The 22588-nt window shown below is 53.1% G+C and overlaps 9 protein-coding genes across 9 annotated transcripts; 4 read left to right on the top strand and 5 right to left on the bottom strand.

Annotated features, from left to right (window-relative positions):
- Positions 1-216: 216 nt before the first annotated feature.
- On the top strand, positions 217-4533 carry VTN49DRAFT_2458 (uncharacterized protein; the record flags this gene model as incomplete). Its single annotated transcript, XM_069410185.1, has 1 exon — positions 217-4533. One exon carries the CDS (start codon positions 217-219, stop codon positions 4531-4533), a length of 4317 nt encoding a protein of 1438 aa, XP_069269016.1.
- A 668-nt stretch (positions 4534-5201) lies between these two features.
- Positions 5202-6131, bottom strand: VTN49DRAFT_2457 (uncharacterized protein; the record flags this gene model as incomplete). The annotated part of the gene is made up of 2 exons (XM_069410184.1): positions 5202-5579; positions 5691-6131. The coding sequence occupies 2 exons, from the start codon at positions 6129-6131 to the stop codon at positions 5202-5204; spliced, it is 819 nt and encodes a 272-aa protein (XP_069269015.1).
- A 380-nt stretch (positions 6132-6511) lies between these two features.
- On the bottom strand, positions 6512-8370 carry VTN49DRAFT_2456 (uncharacterized protein; the record flags this gene model as incomplete). The annotated part of the gene is made up of 3 exons (XM_069410183.1): positions 6512-6585; positions 6640-8295; positions 8355-8370. The coding sequence occupies 3 exons, from the start codon at positions 8368-8370 to the stop codon at positions 6512-6514; spliced, it is 1746 nt and encodes a 581-aa protein (XP_069269014.1).
- Positions 8371-8723: 353 nt separating this feature from the next.
- VTN49DRAFT_2455 (uncharacterized protein) lies at positions 8724-9457 on the top strand (the record flags this gene model as incomplete). The annotated part of the gene is made up of 5 exons (XM_069410182.1): positions 8724-8726; positions 8786-9112; positions 9177-9302; positions 9352-9396; positions 9449-9457. 5 exons carry the CDS (start codon positions 8724-8726, stop codon positions 9455-9457), a joined length of 510 nt encoding a protein of 169 aa, XP_069269013.1.
- A 750-nt stretch (positions 9458-10207) lies between these two features.
- Positions 10208-12999, top strand: VTN49DRAFT_2454 (uncharacterized protein; the record flags this gene model as incomplete). Its single annotated transcript, XM_069410181.1, has 6 exons — positions 10208-10286; positions 10508-11112; positions 11184-11600; positions 11656-11718; positions 11826-12089; positions 12148-12999. 6 exons carry the CDS (start codon positions 10208-10210, stop codon positions 12997-12999), a joined length of 2280 nt encoding a protein of 759 aa, XP_069269012.1.
- Positions 13000-13192: 193 nt separating this feature from the next.
- On the bottom strand, positions 13193-14247 carry VTN49DRAFT_2453 (uncharacterized protein; the record flags this gene model as incomplete). Its single annotated transcript, XM_069410180.1, has 2 exons — positions 13193-13723; positions 13789-14247. 2 exons carry the CDS (start codon positions 14245-14247, stop codon positions 13193-13195), a joined length of 990 nt encoding a protein of 329 aa, XP_069269011.1.
- A 563-nt stretch (positions 14248-14810) lies between these two features.
- VTN49DRAFT_2452 (uncharacterized protein) lies at positions 14811-17448 on the top strand (the record flags this gene model as incomplete). Its single annotated transcript, XM_069410179.1, has 8 exons — positions 14811-15267; positions 15326-15441; positions 15489-15542; positions 15592-15611; positions 15658-15728; positions 15882-16084; positions 16874-17014; positions 17371-17448. The coding sequence occupies 8 exons, from the start codon at positions 14811-14813 to the stop codon at positions 17446-17448; spliced, it is 1140 nt and encodes a 379-aa protein (XP_069269010.1).
- Positions 17449-20445: 2997 nt separating this feature from the next.
- Positions 20446-20911, bottom strand: VTN49DRAFT_2451 (uncharacterized protein; the record flags this gene model as incomplete). The annotated part of the gene is made up of 2 exons (XM_069410178.1): positions 20446-20474; positions 20560-20911. 2 exons carry the CDS (start codon positions 20909-20911, stop codon positions 20446-20448), a joined length of 381 nt encoding a protein of 126 aa, XP_069269009.1.
- A 155-nt stretch (positions 20912-21066) lies between these two features.
- Positions 21067-22432, bottom strand: VTN49DRAFT_2450 (uncharacterized protein; the record flags this gene model as incomplete). The annotated part of the gene is made up of 5 exons (XM_069410177.1): positions 21067-21379; positions 21699-21772; positions 21822-21877; positions 21942-22313; positions 22390-22432. 5 exons carry the CDS (start codon positions 22430-22432, stop codon positions 21067-21069), a joined length of 858 nt encoding a protein of 285 aa, XP_069269008.1.
- Positions 22433-22588: the final 156 nt, after the last annotated feature.

The raw sequence follows: 22588 nt of genomic DNA, 5'->3' as shown, positions 1-22588 counted from the left end.
GAGCATTTTGCCGTGCATATGCTTTAAGGTTTTGTTGATCATTTCTCGCATCAAACTCGCCAGAATGCCCGATTCGAGTGCGCACGTTGGAGATGAAAGCTCCTTGCACCGACTCAAGTGTCGCTGAGTTTGCCCGACTGCGTTCGGGTAACATGATGCTACTTTTACGACCATACCTATGGACGAGCAAGACATAGTAATACGCAGTCGGCAACCATGTCCAGCCCAGCAGAGTCGCGGACGCTGGCGTCGGCGTACGAGAGTCCGACGTTTGGCGAGGACAGTTCATTTCACGTGGAGCAGCCCGTTGGTTCGATGTCAATTTCGCCCTGTGGACGAGATGTCGTGTTAGCATCCAAAGAAGGCCTACATATCATCGACCTGGACTCGCCCTACTCCCCTCCGCGATTCCTCCCTCATCACACGCCATGGGAGGTAGCAGACGTTCAATGGTCGCCGTTTGCGGCTCGTGACTACTGGGTCGTGAGCACTTCGAACCAGAAGGCGTTGGTATGGAACCTCGCAATGAAGACGTGGGAGAACTCGATAGAGCACGTACTACATGCGCATTCCCGTGCCATCACGGATATCAACTTCTCCGCACATCACCCAGATGTTCTTGCTACCTGTTCCGTTGATAGCTTCGTTCATTCATGGGACCTCAGGATCCCGACGAAGCCAGTCATCTCCTTCTCGGACTGGTTTGCGGGAGCAACGCAGGTCAAATGGAATCGGCAAGACCCGCATGTGATCGCAAGTTCTCATGACAAATATCTGCGAATATGGGATGACCGCATGGGTGCTGTCCCTTTGAAATCTATCGAAGCCCACAGCACAAAGATCTACGGAATCGACTGGAACCGTGTACGCCGCGAAGCCATCGTAACCTGTTCCTTGGATAAAACGGTCAAACTCTGGAATTTCGAAGAGGATGAGAATGAGCCTGAAAGGATGATAAGGACGCCCTTTCCAGTCTCGAGGGCCCGAAACACTCCCTTTGGCTTCGGGTTGCTGGTCATGCCACAGCGGGGGAACAACGATCTCCACCTTTATAGTCGACGAAGAACAGAGGCACATGGGCCTGGAGAGGGCTTGCCCTTAGTACATAGTTTCCCAGGACATAAAGGGCATGTAAAGGAGTTCCTATGGCGACCTCGTGGTACAGTTGTGGACGGACTTGACCATCGGGAATTTCAGCTAGTGTCATGGGGAGCAGATAGAGAGCTCCGTCTACATCGAGTTGATCCGGAGGTGCTTCGTGGTGTTGGCTATGAAAAAGGAAAATCTTTCGATCCAGCGCTCAATCTCACCCGGAAAGGCGCAGTTTACAAAACCTTTCGAGACGAGCCAACGGATCAGGAACCTGGAGGCCTGTCAAAGCCAAATGCTGCAAGTGTATCTGGTGCTCGCCAACATTTCAGTGCGGGCGTTGGCATGAACAATGTATCCATGCCGTTTTCACGTGCGTGGACTCAAGGAATCCACTCAGATTCTCGAGTTGGCATGCAGGGACGGTCTTATATACGAGCTGATGCGAACCCGATATCCTGGATGCGTGGCGTCAAAATATCAGGTTGGGATATTGAGACATTGGGCGACGAGATCACTCAGGTTGGCGAGAAATTCTCGAAGGTCGTCTTTGAATCAGTGGATGTTCGTCAACGAAAGGCCACTATTTCTCTTCATGGGCCGTGGGCTGAAGATGGAAGCTCGATATTCTTGAAAGTGGATATCAGGTTCCCCAGCGATTATCCGCGCAATGCCATCCCTGTTTTCCGCGTCCAAAAGACCGCATCCATGACGAATGAGCTTGCGGAGAAGCTCACTTCTGAACTGCGAACCATATCTGAAACCTATTTGTCACAAAAGCGAGGTTGTCTTGAGGGAGCTGTACGTTATCTCCTTGGAGAGTGTAATCTCGAGGAGAGCATTGCGCTAGTCCTTGGAGAATCTGTAGACGCAGTCAAATCTCCAACAAACGGGGTGGACGAAGAATCGAGTGATGAGGATGAAGAGGTGGGAGCGTTCCAAGAGCAAGACCTCGGCATGAGCTCCGAGCTTCTTCGGCCAGTTAACGCGAATGTGATGGTTCCTGTTGCGAAGGTTTGCGGGGCAACTTGGACGCCGGATGGGAAGTTGCTGTGCTTTTTCCCTCCAAAAAAGGATCAAGCGGAGTTATTGTTGGATTCTTTGGGTTTCAGAGACATCTCGCGCTTATCACGTAGCGACAGAGTCTTTGAAGGATTCGGCCGTCTGCAGACAAGCTCCCCAGGGCCGCCGCAGCCCGTCTCTGGCAGTGGAACAGGTGCTCTAAGCACGACGGATGATGGCGCTTCCGAATACTCAGACGAATCGGACATTGCCTCTTCAAGTTCGTCTGAGTCATCGGATATATTGTCTGAGCTGCCAACCCGACTCCAGGGCCCTTCCGTATGGCGCTATGGTCGCAGCCTTGGGTACTTTCGGTCAAGATCTGCAGAGAATTCCCAACTGTCGACCCTTGGCGGTGGCGGGAATGATATGTCGGTGAAGTCTTCAGAAGCACCGCACAGTTTCATCTCCATCCATGACCTGAGCGACCTATTGCCTTCGAAACGATCTTTGGCCAGCAAGTACCGCATCTATGGCAATGGCGCCGAGGTGTGTTATCATAACGCAGCGGTGGCTGCCGACGCTGGTTATCATCAACTGGCCTATGTCTGGGGCCTTCTGAGATTGATACTCCAGAGTGAGTCGGATTCCAAAACCCTGTCGAGCATCGACTGGGATTTGCTGGAGAGAAGAATTTTTGGTTCCGGTCACCGAAAAAGTAATGGCACGGACACTGGTCACCCTTTGTTCAGAGAGCTGCACCAGTCATGTGGACGCAAATTCTCTCGACTCCATGATGGTGCATTCGCTCGCCGCTGGCTTGTGTCCGCTCTTTTTGATCATTTTGTGCAGGTTGGTGATGTGCAAATGGTTGCTATGCTGTCGTGCATATTTCACGAGCAGAATCTTCGCAACCCTTTGACCACAATGGACTTTCGTGGGGATCTGGACTCGTTGAATCACTCGCCGTTTGTTCCCAGTTTATTCTTTTCCAATGCGATAGACAGCAAATCACATGCAGCAACGCCTTTGACTTCTCTCTCCAAGGATAGCCCCAATGGCCTGCCACCCACGCACAGTCCTGGTGTTTTCATAGAGAACTGGCATAGCAATCCGACCACCCCGTACTCGACGGGGACTGCATCTCCGAAGGGCACACGCTCGTTTTCCGCTATACCGGATCGACGGACCCCAAATCCATCAATCTCTGCGTCACCAGACGCACATGTTATGCAGCGCAGTGGATCTGGGTTAGGCACGGCACTTGCATCGTCCCTGTCACGATCTTTCACTTTCGGAGCTTCGTCGACGCCGTCTCCGCCCACAAACCCCGCGAAGAAGAAACGGCAAGCCAGCCCCAACGGAAGCCTAAATATCCCGACCACAACCTCTGGCTGGAGTGCTACGGGATTTTTCAGTCGGGCAGTCTCTGCACTTCCGGATTACTTGGTATCGAATACGGTGACGTCGCATACGAACTCGGAGGCTGAGACGGACAAGAAGCCTGAAACAAAAAGTTCGATGAAAGTCAAGGTCCGGTTCAAGAACCTGGCGTCGTTTGACAGCGACGAGTTGAGTAACAACCCGTTCATCGACCGAGAACGTGATTGTATTTACCGCGCCTACCGTGTTGCCTATGCAAATCTTCTCTTGCTCTGGGGTCTGCCAATCCAGCGAAGCGAGGTTCTCGGAATCGAAGGGCCGTATCTCGCTAGTCATCTTCAATCCGACCTGAAAAGCCGTCAACCATCATTGCCGATGCCTACTCCAAAAAGGCGAAATGATGTGCCAGAGTCTAGCACCTCCCCCGATAGTTTAGATGTACAGCGTCACTGCGCAAAATGCGGGACTCCCCTCCAGATCTCGGTCTTCGAATCGCTACCTCCAAAACCCTCTTCATCAAGCGGTACACTCGGAAAATCTCAACTATCGCCAATATGCCACAAATGCAAGGCGACTCAACCACTGTCCGCTCAGGTCCCATGTGTTATCTGCGGCGAGGCAGTCGATGGGATGCTCGTGCCGTGTTTGCAATGCGGGCATGTCAGTTGCTTTGACTGTCACCAGCAGTGGTTCGCATCGGGACGGCGGAGTTCCATCGACAGCGCTCTTGGTGCTGCTGATGATGACCTCGGAGAAGACGAGCTTGTCTGTCCGAGCGGCTGCGGGTGTCGCTGCCCTGAACAGGGTATCGTCATCATCCTACCAGATGAGGATGATACACGATCAAAGTCGTCCGCAGCAGCTGGATCCACACGATTCTATCGACGACGGCACTCTGCACGCTTGCCCGCTGGACATCGAACCCACCGAGACGATACTATGGTTGGGCAGAGTGACGATGACCTGGAGGCTTTGAGAGGGTTTACGTCCACTATTTCTGGAGGACTTGGAGCAGGCCTCAGTCGCAATTCGCTGGGACGAGATCAACGGAGCTACTAGAGATTAATTGTCCGAGCTATTCTGATGCATCACTGAGGCGTTGTGGGAAATCTTTTTCACGCAAATCTCTTGTTATGTATGAAAGTGTTCATGTCTAAATTTAGATACCCAGCAATGAATGGATGAGTAGGACGAGACGATCAATTTGAACTTCACGATTCCCGATCCGTTACAATACCTACAACATTTGGATTATAAAAAAAAAAGTGTTCATCAAGATGTGTAGCGTACGCCCGCATAATGGAGAAACTTCGAAGCTCTACATGTCCCGATGATGATTCAGTCAGAAGGGATAATGAGGAAATAGGAGGGTTCATTAATTCTATTCATGCCATCACGGGAAGAATATGTACACGGTAAAGTCAATAAGCATAGGCGACACGACACAATCTCTAATCTCTAGATCCAGAGTCTGGAGGTCTGGAATCAGATGGCTGTATATTATCAACCGTGGCGGCGGCCAAAGCGCTCTCTCTTCGAGAAGCTGATGATGGTTGTGTAGTCTCGTGACGACAACTTAGTACCGTGCTGAGGCCAGCAGCCATTGGGACCAGGCTGCACTGGCCCTGCGAAATCATCATGTCATGGTATACGAGTCTATCAATCAATATCTGGAACAATCGGCACCGCCAGTCCGCACCTTCAAAAGAGAAGCCGGGCCAACACCTTCAGAACTTATTCCCCATACTCCCCAGCGAAAACTTCTTCGGGACCACAAACAGCGCCTCAGCTTCCACATAGACTTTGCCCGTGAGGCCCCGCAGCTGGCCCTGCACGAACGCCTTTCTATCCGTCGACCGCTCCGGGTCCAGCTGGGTATGCACAACGTAAAAGTCATTGGCATCGACGGGAGCGCGGTAATTGACGTTCAAATTCGCAGTCACGCCCGTCCGCGCCGGGAATGTGAGTGCCGCAACCCTTCCGAGGGACTCATCCATTAGCGTGGCCAGGACCCCTCCGTGCACAATGCCCAGCCAGCCGTCCGTCCCGCTGCCTATGTAGACAATATTCACGGCTTCCTTGGTTGCTTCATTCCAAAAAATTCTCTACTTCGTCAAACAAGAACATATTGTTCGTCTCCAGGTCAGCGCAACACCATATTGACTCCCTTCCTTTCTCTCCCTCCTTCGGAAGAAGGATCGAAAATTACTACTAACCTGAACAGCCAAACCCCGACTCCCCTTCAACGGCCCGCTTGTCAACCTCCGCGGCAGCGCATCCTCCGGTATATCCTCATACGCACCCCATTCCTTCCAGCTCGGGTCGGCGCGCAGCTGGCGCACAATGGGCAGCACATTGAGCGTGCTCTGGATACGGTGCATTTCAAGTGCATCCTCCGGCGTCCCCGGTGCGGGAGGGGCGCGAAGCCACGCCGTGGCATTCTTCCCCGTGTAGAGACCTAAGCCGCCGAAGATGGTGGCGTAAAGAAGTCGTCGGGGCCATCGCGATTGTGTCGACGCATTTCCTGAAGTGGTGGTACTGGATGCAGTTGTGGCGGTGGTGCTGTTGTGTCTCAAAGGGCTAGTTCGTGTTGTTGATAGGTATGTGGTTTGCGGTCGAGGAATTGGCCGCCTCAAGAGAGGCGGCAAGGGTCGCATTGTTCGCTGGAGTTGTCGCTGCTTGACGTTCTCGCAGTAGGACAGGGTACCGTACCTGTCGCATGGACACAGGCGCGCTGCCAGCCATGAGCCGCGGTTGGCAGAATCTGCTATTCTACATTCGGTTAGGCGCAGTACGGCCATTTTTAATTTACGTCATCCTGCATGTGACAAGCAAATGAACCATGGGCCTAACCAAAGAACCGAGGGAAACGCTCGTGTAAAATGCCATTTCAGTCTAATATTTTTTGGCCGTTATTCGATAAGTCTCTAAAAGCACTCGATCCAGACACTCCGTGGATGCACATCATGTCATGAACATAGCAATTCTTACAAATAAGTCGTTCCTGCTGAGCATGTCAAACGCGTAACCTCGATGCTCACGACTCGATTTCCTCCTTGGTAGGGAGGTCAATGGCACGGTATAGGCAAATCAAAGCAGAGTGCGATTCACCTGAAATAAAGAGTCAGCCTGAAAGCGAATCCCAAAGTAGACGTAGAGACGTACCACCGCCTGCCAGAGCCTCGATCTTGTCCGAAGTGACCTCGGAGACCTTGTCATCATTGAACCACCACCACTTGTCATCTTCTTCAACACGCTTGCCGCCAGGAGCTCGCGGATCTTGGACGACCCGACCCTGTTTCTTGATGTACGCCGTGTAGTGACCACTGTCAGCGCTGGCGCCCTGGTGGGTGATCACGCCGCGCAGTTCGTACAGGCCGGATTGGTTCGAGCCTTCATCTGCAGCGAGGTTCGGGTCGATGAGAGAAAAAAGCTCCTTCTTCGCCGCCAGTAGAGCTGCTCTCCTTTCCGCCTCATACTCCTCGTCCGTCTTGAAGACCTCGGTCATGGTGACATCCTTGTCCTCCGACTTACCTTCCTCCTGCTTGGCATCGGCTTTCTTCTTCTTTTGCAAGGGCTCCTGGCCGAGTCCCCGTGCTTCCATTTCCTTTTGTTCTTCGGCCTGTCGGTGGGCAAGCTTCTGACGCTTGCGGGCCCGTTCCGCGTCCTGTTCATCCTTGCGAATCTCGCGAACCTTGTCCCGAACTGGGATAAGTTTTTGCTTAAGTTCGTCTGTGCAGAATTCGACAACGTCCAGTTCAGCAGGGAAAGTGACCTTGCGCATGATCTTGACTTTCTTTTGATTCTCACGCTTCCAGAAAAACCGGACGAAATGAACCGTCAGATACTTGGGCAACCGGGATATCCGGGAAGTCTTAGTGTAGACTGCGTCTCTATCGAGTGTCGGTGAACGCTTCTCAATCTTTTCAGATAGGGCAGCAATGATGCCGTCACGCAAGTGATTGATGTCCTTGTCAATGTGGCAGTCTAGTTTAAGGAAGACGTCGGACGACTTGGTGGGTTCCTCTCCGGCCTCTTTAGCTGCGGGATCGTCGCACTCCAAAATCGAGTCAAATCGACCAGCCATATACTTGTCTACGAACGACTTCTCTTGGTCGCCGTCCTTGACCATCAACTTCAGTCGCAACTGCGAGAGGATCTGAGAATAAGCTTCCTCGGCATCCTGCTGCGCGTATCCATGACCATCCTTGGCCTTTTGCGCAAACTGAGGAAATACTTTGCGAAGGGCGTTCAGGAATAGAATCGGCGGAACCCCTTCCTGGGTTTCGGACATTTGCTTATAGACGTCCCGCAGCGCAGCAATCAGGTCGAGGGAGGATCCCAGACCACCGAGCCCGAGGCTTGTCAGATCTGTCAACCTAGAGCTCGGTGCACCAGCCGCCGGAGCTTCATAACGGGCAAGCTCTTGTTGGAGTTCAGGGACCGCACGCAATGTCTGGAGGGTTGCGTTCAGATAACATGTATTCCCCAGGTTCTGCAGTCCGGCCGGAATAGCGCCTTCTGCTTGTGCGGCCTCCGCCTCGGTCATGTCCTCCAAGAACTTGACAGGTTCCTTGGGTCGGGCCAAGGTAGACGCTCCGTCGCCACTGGATGGGGTGCCCATCATCATGAAGGTTTGGCCGGGCTTCGCGTTCAAACTTGACAGCGGAGTATCATCCTTGAGCTGGCCGCCCTTGACGAGGATCTTCTGCCGTTCGGGCTCCACCCCGGTCAAGGAGTAGAGCTGTAGTTTGAAAGTTTCTCCGTTGGATTCGGGGTCAAGCTCGACATCGTAGCGCTTGCCCTGATGCTTGACGACGACTGTGGAGGTTAGACAAGATCCTACACCGTAGAACGAAGTAATAAGAGCTCAAACTCACCAGGTATCGGGGCCATGGTGTCTCACAGTCACGACCAAAGTCTACTGGAGCGTGTTGTTTGGAAGCTGCCTGCGGAGGGTCTGGCCTTCACATTGTTTGCCGTGGGGGAGGGATGCAAACAAGACAAACAGGCAGCTGCCAGAACATCATCGGGGGGATCGAGGCCGCCAATGGACAACGGGTCACCCCGCGCAATTACCAGCAGCCTACCAGCATTTAATTGCCCTCTTACCGCAGGAATTGGCGACAGCCGTTTGTGCAGTTCTGTCCGGAGTGGTGTCGCCTATGGTCATCCGGATCAGATAGGCTTGGTCCAGGGGCAAAGTACCTAATCCGACATCCCCGCTCATCCCGCTCCGAACAGGCATCATGGTATGGGCCTGCCAGTGCTTCATCATCGCTGGGGTTCGGCTTCTGACATTGTTCAATAGTCCCAATCGCTGCGCCCCTACCTTCAATGTGTGCGGTCATCTTTGACCGCGGCCCTGGCAGTCTCGAACTTCGCATCGCAAACGTCGGAGCGACACAACGTGCCGGAGATCGAGGCACAGACGTCGCCGGAGCTGCTGTTGAACCCGCTGACAATCTCCCGAAACGAGAATGAAAGAGTGCTCATTGAGCCGAGCGTGAACAGTGTGCGTGTCAGTATCCGCATCAAGCAGGCCGACGAGATCGAGAATATCCTGGTCCACAAGTTCACGCGGTTCCTGACGCAACGGGCCGAGTCGTTTTTCATCCTGCGACGGAAGCCTGTCAAGGTACACATGACGCGATCAATCAAATAGTGGCTTAGACGTTGGGTTCTGACGGTGTGGTGTTTAGGGCTACGATATCTCCTTCCTCATTACCAACTTCCATACCGAGGCGATGCTGAAGCACAAGCTTGTCGACTTCATTATCCAATTTATGGAGGAGGTGGACAAGGAAATTTCGGAAATGAAACTTTTCGTGAGTGTTACTTCTCAGATTTTTCAAACGCAAGGACTGACCAAGGTAGCTGAATGCCCGAGCTCGATTCGTCGCAGAGTCCTTCCTGACTCCTGTAAGTTTCCTGCGCCTTTTGGTTCTCTCACTTAGTCTAACAGAGATCCCAGTTCGATTAAGCGGTTCTGTTATGAGCGTCATGTCTTGTTTCTGTTCGCCATTGCAACATTGCTCCATGTACATACAGCCTGGCCTGGGGCCTAGCACAGAATGCTGTCTTTGCGGGAATGACTACTTGCGTGCAAATCTGACCCAAGGCAGCCCTTCAATGCAGAACAACGGATTTGGTCATGTCATTGTCGCCAATCGGTGGTTTGTATATCAGATACTTAGCTGCTTTCGCTTATCCATATAGAGACCCGAATGCTTAGTATCCGTACAACCTGCATCAACAGGACTGGTCACCGTCAACCGCATCAATGATGGACCCGTTGCTGAGAATTGCTCCCTTCGAGCACGTTACAAAGAAAGCGAACACAACCGTCCGGCCCTGTCGCATGGTGTATGTTCTGCAGCACAGGATAATAGGCCTTGCTGCTCCGCCATGAAACTCACTTCATCCACCGCAAACCCATCCCATCGCACTGACGATACACGAACCTCTTCTCCGCGTCACCACAGCTGATACAATAGCCAGTCAGCCAGCCCAAACAGCCAGGCGGCTGGTAGCCTCCAGTTCCTCGCTCATCCTATTGTAGATTCACTCCAATGATGGCTGGCCAGGTCCTGCCGCCGGTCTCGATCTCATCCCCTTCATAAGTTCTTGTCCTTCTTCTGCGTATGACTTTTTCTTTCTTTCTTCATTTTTGCCAGAGAGCATGATGAAGTGCTCACACATCTTCCCGTACTCCTTGCCTGCCTCCGCAGGTATGGACTCTCAGGTGTCTTCCAGCATCTGGATGCCGCGTGCGGAAGATGTCATTGGGAGAAATGTCATGCCCAAAAAAGGTGAGTTCATCCTCATAGAGAGAGTGCTGCCACGGAGTTTTGGCACGCACATGAGATATCCTCACTGCAATACAAGATGAGCACTTATACTTCCATCCTTTATTGCCCAGTGATGTTCTTTTCCAGTCAATTGCTATATTTCCACTCTTTAGTCTGGGAGAACTCAGACTTGAACAGCGTCCGACAAAAAGCAGAATCACAGATGCTGACACAATGACCAGACTCCCGCTACCACAAACTAGGAGACCCGGAAATGCTGGCAAAACTGGCCTCGATATGGCACGGGGATTCTCCATACAATAATGAGCCCAGCCTTTCATCCCTCGTCAACCCTTATCACGGCAGACGTGACTGTGAGGATGTCTCATACTCCAGCCCCAGCACTGAGCATTGGTTCTGTGACCCATTCACTGTGCAGAGATGCAAACCGCACAGAGCCCAAAAGTCCACCAGTAGCTCCAGCAGTGACGATGTGTTTCTGACTGCTCCCACACATGTTTCTTCTGATTCTCTCCTGTCACTGTCCGCGTCCTCATTATCAGACGAATCCTTTGCTAGAAGCGTTCCATCCACCGGTGTGCTCAAGATGCTGGGAGCATTTTCTCCAGGCGTTCATGACAGTGTGTGGACTCATTCGAAGATGCCTCCAGGCTTGGGACCCTCTCAGTTCCATGAGTCTCAGACCAAGACTGGTCCTTTTAGTCCTGACACGCCCAATGACACCTGGAGAGAGGCCTTGCTACTCACATCCGACAAGAACATGCCCTTTTCCAATCTTGTCGAAAGGACGCCCATTCCCAAGTTTGGTGTGCTCAAAATAGAGAATGTGAGTTGGCCGATTATTGCCACCAATTTGTGCGTGCCTTCACATGGTCTTTTGCTCATATTTCATCACAGATTCCATATGGCATCACCAAGCAAGAAATTGTCCAGTTTCTAGGCCCCCACGCACGCCTCATCACGCCGGAGCTGGGCTGTGCTGTGCACATCATCATGGAGCGGTCCACAGCCAAGACGATGGACTGCTACGTGGAATTCATGACGGTGAAGGATGCAGAGGAAACGGTCACACGACTCAACAGTATCTCTGAGAGCGGACGTCCTCCACGTCTGGGACGCCGCCACGTTGATGTGACTCTTAGCAGCCAAGACGAGCTGCTCAAGGATCTCTTCCCTCGCGCAAAGTGCATTGAGTGGCGCAATGGAGTGCCTCACGTGGTCGCCAACACTGATCCCTACTCGAGCGGGTTCTCGGGCTTCTTGACCAGCGAGGAGCTGTACGGAGTCGTCCAGCATGCTGAGCATCCCCATCGGGTATGTTGCTCGCGAACACGTAGAAACCCGACAGCACGCTGACGCGAGTTCCCAGTCCCCCTTTGCGGCCAAATGCCCTCAACGCACCTTTGAGAGTGTCATCAGCACGATATGGAAGGTGAGGCAGCGGCAGGACATTTTTTTTTTCTCTTGCCCATTTCCCACTGATGAGACTAGTTCCCTTGGTACGCGACAGACATGTACACGGTGGAAGACCGTGACAAGCTGTTCAATGCCCTCAACCGGCAGATCCTAGCGTTGACCGCGCGCATGAAAGAGAGGACGGTTCCGGGCCTGGACCAAGGGCTGGTCATGGAATTACTTCGAGCAGGCTGCAACTGTCCTGCGTTCAATGAACGCCAGAAGTTCGCATTGATCTGCAACTCGGAAGAACCACCCCTGTGGCCGATTGTCCTCCCCAATCTGGTGCACTTCTGGCCGTTCGACACCCTTGCAAAGTCCGTCCACATTAGTGAGCAGCATCTCTTGGTACGTTCGCTAAAACTGCGATGATATTCCTCCTCTAAGCTAAAATTCCTCCGAACAGTTCTATGCGTCGCTGATTCGCCGCGGTCTTAAAGTCCTTGGAACAGAGAAACTCGGTCTCACCAACTCGTGGCGCCATGTCCCACAGATCGCCGACTCCCCGTACGGAAAAGTGTGGATCGAGTGGAGCTTTTTCAAAAAGCAGATCAGTTTCGAAACTGCCATGCAGCTTGAGCAAGAACTGGCGGCGCAAGTTATCCTCGCGGCCGTGGGACACCATACGGCGAGTGCCAGAAAAAACGCTTTCGACCGCATACCAATAGCAACCGGGATTGCAATGCCATGTCCCACGGAGAACCGACTGTACGCAAAGCAGGCAGCTCGCCGTGCAGAGATGAACGATGTCACGCCCAGCCGTCCATCGCGCCAGACGCTCACTCGGAACAGGGATTCGCATATTCACGGCATGCGCCGATCCTCGGATAGCAGGAACGAGGATGAAAGCCTGAGTGGTAGCTTGCAGTCACGGCCGGTGTCATCGATTTGGTCCAAATCCATGCCGACTCCCATTCAAAACAACGAAGCAGCCTCTCTCCAGAGAAATGACAGCCGGGATAACATCAAGCCAGAGCTGGGCATCGAATTTGGGGATCTGCCGTATAATATGGCTTACCAGCTCCCCCAGGATTATCACTCCCGCCGCAACTCCCTGATCATGCCATCCTCTTCGAACAGTGCTAACGAGGGAAGTCAGACTCGATTCCCCGTCTGGCAGTCCCCCGGCCATGGTCCTGCCGCGTCGATGGACGATATCCGGCAAAGCCAGAGCTCTGATGGGTGTTGCCGCTGGCTTTTCGAGACGCCACAGGGCAAGAACGAGAAATCTCAGCAAGCCGTGCCCAAAAGTTTCTGAAGACGGAAGTGTCCTCGAGAATGAGCTGGCTCTTCTCGTCACTTCATGTCCCCCTTTTTTTTTTTTTATAGACGGCCGAACAAACAGATGATATTCTTATCCTCTGTTATTTTAATCGGGATGATGGCCACGATGTGATGATCAATGACGAAAAATGAATCCAGATTAATCATCTAACAGACCCATATATCGTTTACTCCAGAAAATGCAATCCGATGTCCGTAATGTCTTCACCGTCTGATTGTACGCGATTATCCTTAGATCGAGCAGCCTCTTTTTGTCTCTGTAAGCCTTCCGCTCGCATTCGTTCACGCCTCGTGGATTCATCTTCCCAGTTAGAATGCTTCTTTTTTCTTCTGATTTCCGTTGAAGACAGGGAAGTAGAAGACGACTTCTCGACAAATTCTAGCAGCGACCCCCTGAACCTCTCCATTCGCTGCTTATTTGTGACGAAGCGCTCATTTGACATCGCCACCAGCATTGCGAGATACTCCTCCGTCACGAGACTACGGATCACGGGCCGGTTGACGGGAGTATCGTCGAGATAGCCGATGATGGACTCAAGCGACAATCCCGCCGACCGTACCGCGACAATGGGAAGGGAGTTCGATGCGGCATCCAAGCAGCGAAGACTCTGGAGACCACTCTCTCGGAATCCCGCACTGGATGCTGCCGAAAGAACGGGCTGGGCGTGTTTCAATGTCGCAGCCATGATATGTAGAATCTGTTCGTTCTCGTCAACGGGATACTCGCTTGGTGAAATTATAGCAATTAGTTCTGCTTGCTTACCATCGGCTCGAAGTGGAATCGTACAAGCCGTATGTTCCCCCCAGGTGGTGGCACGCCGTTCCCCGGCTCAAGACCGAACAAATCATGATATGATTGTTTGTCCGCTAAACTCACCGGCTCGTGCGAAACATACAGCCAGCGTCCGGATCCTTTCCCGCCGGAGGCCGCAAATCGTCCTCCCTCTTTCAATCCTGATTGTTGATCATCGGCATTGTCGCCCTCGTCACCCTGGTCGCAATCGCGCGGGTTTACGCCCTCAACGAAAACACTAACTCTTCCAGCACAACTGCTCGTCGTCACTAACCCCTCCAAGCGATTCACATCATCAATCAGCCCACGAATTTCCTCATCGATAGCACCCTTGGGTGACGCATCGGTGTAAGTCTCCGGTGATGCTGATAGGCTCTCCAGAGTCTGATTCTTCCGAGTTTTAAAGATCTCTGGAATAACATGTTCCATCTCGGAAATCAAATTTCAGTTCCGGAAGTAGTACTGTACAGTTCTTGGAGCTGGACCCCCTCGATCTAAAAGAAAACCGGTGAAAAATACTAGCGCATTCCATCCGTAGCTGGGGCTGATTTCAAGACGGGTTACGGAGTATGGAACCTTGAAATTCGGACCCAGAACAAAACCCAGCCAGAGGTTTTCTGTTTTCGTTGATTGATGGAGAAGGCGGGCCCGTTTCCTTGGGACTCCGACACTCCGTATTGATGGCTAGCTAGCTCTACTAGTTCCCGCCTAGCGTGAGGTCTCGTGCAGGCTCATAACCTTGCAGCCTCTTTTGAACGGATCGCTTGTTCTGACACTCGTAAAATCTGACAACATCTTGTTCCTATTCGGGATCTTCACCGACCGTTCCTGGGTTTGAGATTCGGAGCTCGCGTTGTTGTGACAGCTGAAGGATTCACTTTTTCAGCAACTCCGGTTGCTTCGTACGTTCATATTCGATCAACTTTAAAACTGCAACACCCGCTTTGCATTCGCAAACGCCAAATCACGTGCTCTGAACAGCTCCAAGGAAAATGCCCCGTCGTTCGTCCAGGTTAACATCACGGACACGTGGTAATACAGAGACTACAAAGTCGGCTTCTGCCGTAAAGCGGAAACGCTCAGAAAAGTCATCGAGACCAGTCCGAACAACAAAGAAGAAGAGTAAATACTTCCAGTCGGACTCTTCCGACGGGCAAGAGAGTGCAACCAGCGAGGGATCTGTTTACGATGATGCCGACCGGGAAGAGGAAGATGAAGAGGAACAGAGTGGCAATGAGAAAATGGCATCGCTCAAAGACAGGCCGAAAGGCCAGGAACTCTGGCGAGAGGGTGTCCGCACTGGCCTTGGCCCAGGAAAGGAGGTGTTTATCAAGAAGCCCAAGCCAAGAGACCCCGGCAACATTCCCTACCAGGACCACACTATTCACCCAAATACCATGCTCTTTCTCAAGGACCTGAAGGAGAATAACGAGCGCGAGTGGCTCAAGGGTGGGTGTCCGCCGCCCGCCGTGTCTGATTGCATGTTCTGACTTGTATATGCGATCAGCTCATGACGCGGATTATCGCACGGCAAAGAAGGACTGGGACAGTTTTTGCGAGTCTCTGACCGAGAAAATAATCGAGAAAGATGATACTATCCCCGAGTTGCCCGTCAAGGATGTGGTAAGGCGAGCGCACGGCTCATGCTGGCTTTGGCTAACCAGGTCGAGGTCTTCCGCATCCATCGCGATGCTCGGTTTAGCAAAGACCCTACACCGTACAAGGTATTTGTAAGCCACCTTCAAGACAACAACTATGAGCTAACCGTTCCAGCCTCATTTCTCTGCTGCCTGGTATGTCTCGCGCCAATCGTAGACACGCTGAGGCTAATCGAAGGAGGTCGCGCACCGGAAGGAAGGGCCCTTATGCGGCCTATTACGTCCACATTGAGCCCACTTCATCCTTCATAGGTATGTCGCTGACGGTCCATGATATCCGATGGCCGCGCCAAATACAGTATCGCCTGTCATGATGGCGTCCGAATACCTGCCCACAAGCATAATGCTTCGCTGAACCCTCTGATCATCTCTGCCACGTTTGATCAGCTGACATCCCCCTTGCAGCCGCAGGTCTGTGGATGCCAGACAGCAACCAACTGGCGCGTCTTCGGCGGGATATCGATCGGCGTCCGCAGCGAATTAAAACGGTACTGAGGAATGAAAACTTCCGACGGGAGTTTCTCAAGGGGGTTGATGACGATGAGGCAAAGGTCGCCAAGGCCTTTGTCAGTCAAAATCAGGAGAATGCTCTGAAAACTAAACCAAAGGTAGGTCTTTCCATGTGTAGCCGAATCTTATTCCCTACATCCTTCCCTTCAACGCGCGACGAGACGGGTATCAAGGGGCTTCCTCTTGTACTGCAAACCCTTGATTTCCACCGTCAGCCCATGGCCGGGGTCTGATGGTGGATTGGCGTGCACATTGGCACCAGAGCATCGCAATTTTTTTTTTTAATGTCATTCCCACGTCTGGGCGGAAGGCACGATGAGTTTCATCTGATCGGAAATCGTCGTCTGCGCTTGAGCCTGCGGCTCGAAGTCCCAGAACGACGGTAATTCCATCAGCATTGTCCTCTTGCACTCCTGGTGGTTCCGGGAGGCGCGAGCGGACCGCCCCTACGGTCCTACGGCTCCTACCGGACTGGGCTAGGGCAAGGTGAAGAAACTCAGCGAATAATGAGTGGCGACGTTTTGGGGCCGCCCTCTAACCCTCCCCCAAAGCAGAGAAGGTTTTCCTTCCCGCCTGGACCTGGTCCGGTCCAGTCAGCTTTGTTCTTTGGACCGGAATCTCATCCATTTTGATCCGTCTCCATCATCAAGTCATCATTGATCAACACACGTGGTGAGACCCATCAGTCTTGCCGTTTGTGTGTGGTCCTCGCTACCAGAGACGGACGCCAGCCGGCCGCCCAGCGAATCGTTGGGCTTGGATAGGGTTTCAGCGATGCCTCCGTCCCGTCTGGTTCCATGGTTCTCGGTCTCGGCTTACTGGATTTGGCGCACCCCTGCCACGTCCACGTTAGAAAGAAGCCACGCTGACGGCCGTGCGAATTCTAGGGATACGAATCCGATCATCCGGATATCGAATTGTTGCGACTCAGGAGCTTCACGGTTTCGAAACGCCTCGCGGAAGACGAGATTTTGAGACCCAACGTTCAGGAGAGAATGGCAGAGCTCATCGGAATCTTGGTCCCTTTCGTAAGTTTTTCACTTTCTGGCTCTCGCCCTATCATCGGCCTCTCCACTAGCAATTTCAGGATCCCCTGGTCCGCCGTTAGCCACATATCCACGATGCCTCCCTACCACTCAGAGGGAAGAGAGTCTTTCTTCGTGTATCCACATTCTCCTTGCGGGGACACATGGGGCATCCGGAAGGCACACCGCTGTAGACGTGTCACTCCCTCTCACGCGGAAGTTACCGTGGCGGTGAAACGGCGGACTTTTCGCAGAATGGGCCGCATTGCTGACCCAACGTGCATTGAATTCATCATTGTCTTTTTTGATGCCCGATACCGGACGAATGTTCTCGTCGGCTGACTGTCCGTGTGATGCAGGTGACATATCTTAACAGCGTGGTCATGCCGGACCCTGGTCAAGACGAGAGCGCCGACGATACAGACGACGAAGAGTAGCCGTCGGGCCCCTCATCGAGCCGGACTGGAATGGTTTGATGCATAGTCTCTGCTTTGAGGTTTGATGGACATGGGACGATTGGACGGACGACGGGATCTGTGCTCTCACTGCTCTGGTAACTTGCATTGCTGTGGGGCGTTAGGCAGTCGTCCACGTTCATGTCAGTGCCGCGTTGATGTTCGAATGCCAGAAAGTCGCCGAATCAAACAGTGCACATTGATCGTTGGCATGAAGTTCATCCACACAGTACTTGGGACCACGATTGCGTGGGTTTTTTGGGTACCTAGACGATACCTATTCCACTACAAAATGTGCAGTACAGTACGCAACCATCCGGTCGGTTACTGAGATGATGATGGTGGGCGAGTGTGATGGGACTGCCTGAATCTTACCATCCATGCTCAGCAGTCGTACTCCGGGTCATGGATAGGTATGCAATATGCAATATACGAATTATAGGTTACCTACCGCTATTCGCTCGCATATTCTGGCTGAACAGCCGAACATACCGAGGACCAACTGACTAGTGTTCCACAGTTGCCTGCGGCAACCATTGGACACCCTGTTGTTGCCGATTCATACTTTAGAACTCGTCAAGATCAGCACTTTACGCATGGCACGAGGGCCAAGCAAGTGCGGTGAATAGGCATTGATCGCTCGATGCTTCCTGCAGATCTGCCGTCCTGAGAAGATACTAGCGGTTATGCGGGATCTATGTGCACTAATCAGCATTCATCTCTTTTGAATTCAAGCCCAACCCAACATCACAATCAAGCTCACTGGAACTTGAGTGGTGCTTTGGACGTGTCATTCTCCCACGCATGGGTTGACACCGCTTTGGCTGAGGCATGCGTACCAGAAATCAGCCGATGAGACTTTCGTACCCTTCCTTCCGGGAGTCACACATACGGCTGTCATAGGAAGTGCAGGTAGTTCATGGTCGACGAAGCGGGCAGCATCGATTGTCGCTGAGGAAGATATTGCCCAATACGCATGAGAGGAGAAAGGATTGTGCTTACTCAGATCCCGATATGCTTACTTGTACATCTCTCGTTTAAACATCGGTGTCGAGGCCAGTATTAAGCAGGCCTGCTGTACAATGATTCCGCAATCAAGACGCATCATTTGCAGGATAGATCTTAGAAGAAGGATTCAGCCTGAATGGAGCAGAAAAGACGACGAGACGCCAAAGGCACCTCGGCCCGTGTAATTCCAAAGACGAATATGGAAGGAGCAACCCGGTGCGCGAGGTGCTTCTACCATGGACGTCCAGCTAGTAGTAGATCATATAATATACAATGGCGTCGACTACGAGGTTCACATACTGGAATTGACCCGCTGAAAGCAGTATGTGGTAAACAACAGAAGTGATAATCTTCTCTGATGCTGGCACGGAGTACCTCGGATTTCTTAGTTCACCGGGCAGGTTTATACAGCATTTCTGCAGCGTCTCCAATCTTCACCCTGCACTTGCGCACTCGCATTCTATAACTACCTAGGTTAGATGCAAATTATATGATTTATGCAGATGACCAAAAGTTATCACACTTTGGCTCTGTCCACCACGTCGATCTGCCGAAGACAAAACGCCAACAAGGATAGCCTATTGGTAACTGGACTGCTCCATTCGCGCACTTGTACAGGTTCGTCGGTGAAGTAACTCGGGTAGGTATCAATTGGCGGCGACGTATTCGTCTCCGTACTGGGATGGGACTTTTGAAATTGCCCCTGGGGACGAATTTACGAGGCTCGCAATGCACAGACAACCGGACAGTCAATCCCACTGGGTCCGGATTCGACACAGTCGAGCCGGCAAAACACATGCATGCCTGCCTGAAATCGGGCGGTGGCGGTGAGCGCCTCCATCATGGTAGGTTGGCCGAAGCACATGACCGGACCGCCCTGCGGGAACCCTTGAAGCATGCGCGTAGCGGAGTCAATCATTGCCTGTCGGCGGATTATTTGGAGCGGCCCAAGCCACCTCAACTGCGAACTACTGCAAGCTCGAACAGGGCTGCTGGGCGGTCGGCCCCGTCTGCCTTGACCCCAGTCCGGACTCGGTAATTGGTATTATCCGCGGTAAGTAATACGCCGCCGAGAAGGTCCCTAAAAGTACTGTAACCTCTACACCTTGGCCTGATTGGCATAAATTCCTACTCTATCCGTTGCGGAATCGCTAGTTTCATTTCGTCGCCAGCCATGCATGCAGCGCCTCTCTCGTTGTGGATAGATGTAACGGATTTTGCCCGAAACAGGACAGGGAACACATGCAACCTTGACCAAGTGCAGCGCACGGTTGTCCTGGATGAATTTCTGAGCTTTCGACCATGGCGCGCTTTCTCCCTTGGTTGCCGAGGAGTCTCTGACCGGGAGTCTTGCGGCGCGGTGCACACCGCACAGCAGCAATTGGCATTTCGCGTCTGACTTGTTATCCAAGGCATCTTCGCAGAATAAGTCACTTCCTTCGTTCCTGCGAAAATATGGAAATCAACGGACCGTCGATGACTCGGTGATCGATGGATGCATCCTCTTTTGGTCCACGTCCCCGCCCCTCGGTAAGCGGCTCCCTAAAACTCAGTCCCCGTTCCCGAACCCATCTGCGTCTTCCAATCATCCGCGAGAATCGCCCTGGCATTCAACAGACTTTTTTTTTCCTCCATGGATTGGTTGTCTCACTCCAATGGTCTCTTCTCAAACTTTGCGGTTCAGCGGGAGAGGAAAATACCAACGGCCATTCGCCACTGGCCCACCCACTTTCAGCGCAATGAGTAATTTTGTTTCCCACATTCGTCCCGGCAGGGATGGCTTCGTCTGAACCCCAGCCAATGATCAGTCATATTACCGGGATTCAAACACGGTCCGCCATGGGAGCCGCAAGGGTCCGGTCAGTCACATGGAGTTTTCAAAGACATGACCTCCCATTTCGCCCTCCCCACTGGTGATTCCGGAAAATCAACGAACTCTGAAAGGAATGGGATGACATGCAGACTCTCCAATCACGTTGAGATCCGGATGTGACCTGCACCTGCATGAACGGCCCGCTATTGCGTCCGTCCGCCTCTGTGGTCCACTACATCGACCTCGCGCAAGAATCGTACGTAACCGCGCACCATGCATCCCCTGGATGCATCGGATCGAGTCGTCCGCGCGGGAGACGGGAGTCCTGAGAACCCGCCGCAGACCAGAAATGCGACGTGCACGCCATGCGCACCACCCCACTTGATCACTGTCCGTCTGATCGCGCCCGTGCTGGGTGGACATCGGGATCGGCTGGCATGATGTCATCTGTCCGCTCACATCACGATCATCGCAGTGGCAAAATGCTTGCGACCCCAGTTTCTCTCGCGCGGCCGCTTTCCACCGCGCAATCGTGACCCATTGCAATGACGCCTCCATCTTTCCGAGAATGGGGACCGTGGCACGCGGTGGATGTCGGGAGACCTCCGTCTCACCACGACCCATGGCGTGACTGAACAGTGGACGACAATCGCAGAGATACGAGGATGAGTCCGGCAGTAACAGGATAAATAGCTACTACTACTACTACTACTACTACTACTACTACTACTACTACTACTACTACTACTAATACCGCCCAAGTGGGAAGAGCTCGTAAATCAGTGACGGTACGACCAGATGTCACTGGCTCGATACCGGTCCTTGGGACTCTGCATCGATGGAGTAGTACTGGAGTAGTCGTATTCTGGACTTGAATGAGTAGGTACTGCGTACTTGGAAGAGGAATTTTCCTCAGTGTTTGATTTTGGCTGTTCCTCGGGCTGCGTCCAGTGTACATTGGGACCACAGGAGGTCACCCGCTCTGCGTTCCAAGTCGCCAGGGAAGACGCGGAAGTACTTCGGAAGACTAGGATGTCGCCACTACGGGCCGAACCTGGGGTGCAGGTGACCCTAGATTCGCTGGGCTGGAGGCTTTGTTCTTCCGAAGTTACGACATGAATGAGGTCATCATTCCCTCTTCCGCCGCTCGCCGTGCACACCGCTTTCGAGGGGAAAGTTGCAAAAAAAAAAAAAAAAAAACGACTACGAACGGATGATTGACGCCATGTGACCCGGGAGATCGTCACGTAACACCACGTATCGGATGGCACCCAGTCCTATCAGTCAACTGGCGTCCCCCCCGTTCCCTGCTGGCCGTGCCCTTTCCCTGCCGGCGCTGGGAGCGGGAATTCCGCGCAGTCATGAGCGTTGCTCCATTTAATCTATCGCCGTTCTTGGCAGGCTGTCTCACTTGCGACGTGACAAACCCGGACGGAAGACGGTTGACCGCCCCTGTGGGCTCCGGGAGCTTGGGTGGATGGAGTCCTTGTTCGGCACGCGTGTTAGCTTCCCGTAATGTACGGAGTAGACTTACCCCTTCCAGCTTAGACTCGTCAAGAATTACGGCCCACGCCAGCCACAGCCCAGAGCCTTTACCCAGCCGGTCACCAAAAGTCTACTTACGCTTTGCATTAGCGCACGATCCCTCCCGGACCAGCCCCATTCCCCGGTCCATCCGCGGCTCTGTTCGCGCCAAAAAACATCGCATGCGTCTTTGGGACACTAGCGCCATCGTGCTTGGCCGCGGCCGTCGCCGCGATGACTGGCTGTCCGCGCCGTGACGGCGTCCAACCCGATCCTCCAATGGCGATGTTGGTACCGCCAGCGATCCCCATGCAGTCGTCAATGATACCTGCATTTGCCCCCCCCCTCCCTTTGCTGTTTCCGGAAACCGTCTGGTGCGCGCTGGTCATGATCCCGTCCAGGAGGACCCCTCGCCCATGCCCATGGCTCACTTGCGCGTTGGGCCGCTGCGCCCGGGCGGCTTTTCCGGCCGAGGGTGGCGAGAACTGGTCTCCTCCCTCGCCTAGATCCGGTGCTCCAGTGGGAACCAGGGAAACATGGAGAATGCACCCTTGTGGACGATTGGCACACTTACCCACCGCCGGCCGCCCCGGCTTCCAGGCCCGACCACCCTGGCTCCATCAGCCGTCTATCGCGCGTGTTCGGCAAGTGTCCAGTCGCGCCGTGCTCATTTTAGCGGATGGGGCAGGCACCAAAGGCGCGGCAGTCCATCTCTTAGTGCCCTGGTTCCCGCACGCGCTAGTACGCAGCAGTCCGCCGGTCCCTGCGAGAGAGAGG

This window comes from Thermomyces lanuginosus (genome assembly GCF_041956635.1).
Source record: "Thermomyces lanuginosus strain ATCC 200065 unplaced genomic scaffold VTN49scaffold_27, whole genome shotgun sequence".
NCBI lineage: Eukaryota > Fungi > Ascomycota > Eurotiomycetes > Eurotiales > Trichocomaceae > Thermomyces > Thermomyces lanuginosus.
The sequence above is the reverse complement of the archived record's forward strand: the minus strand, read 5'-3'. Positions and strand labels throughout refer to the sequence as shown.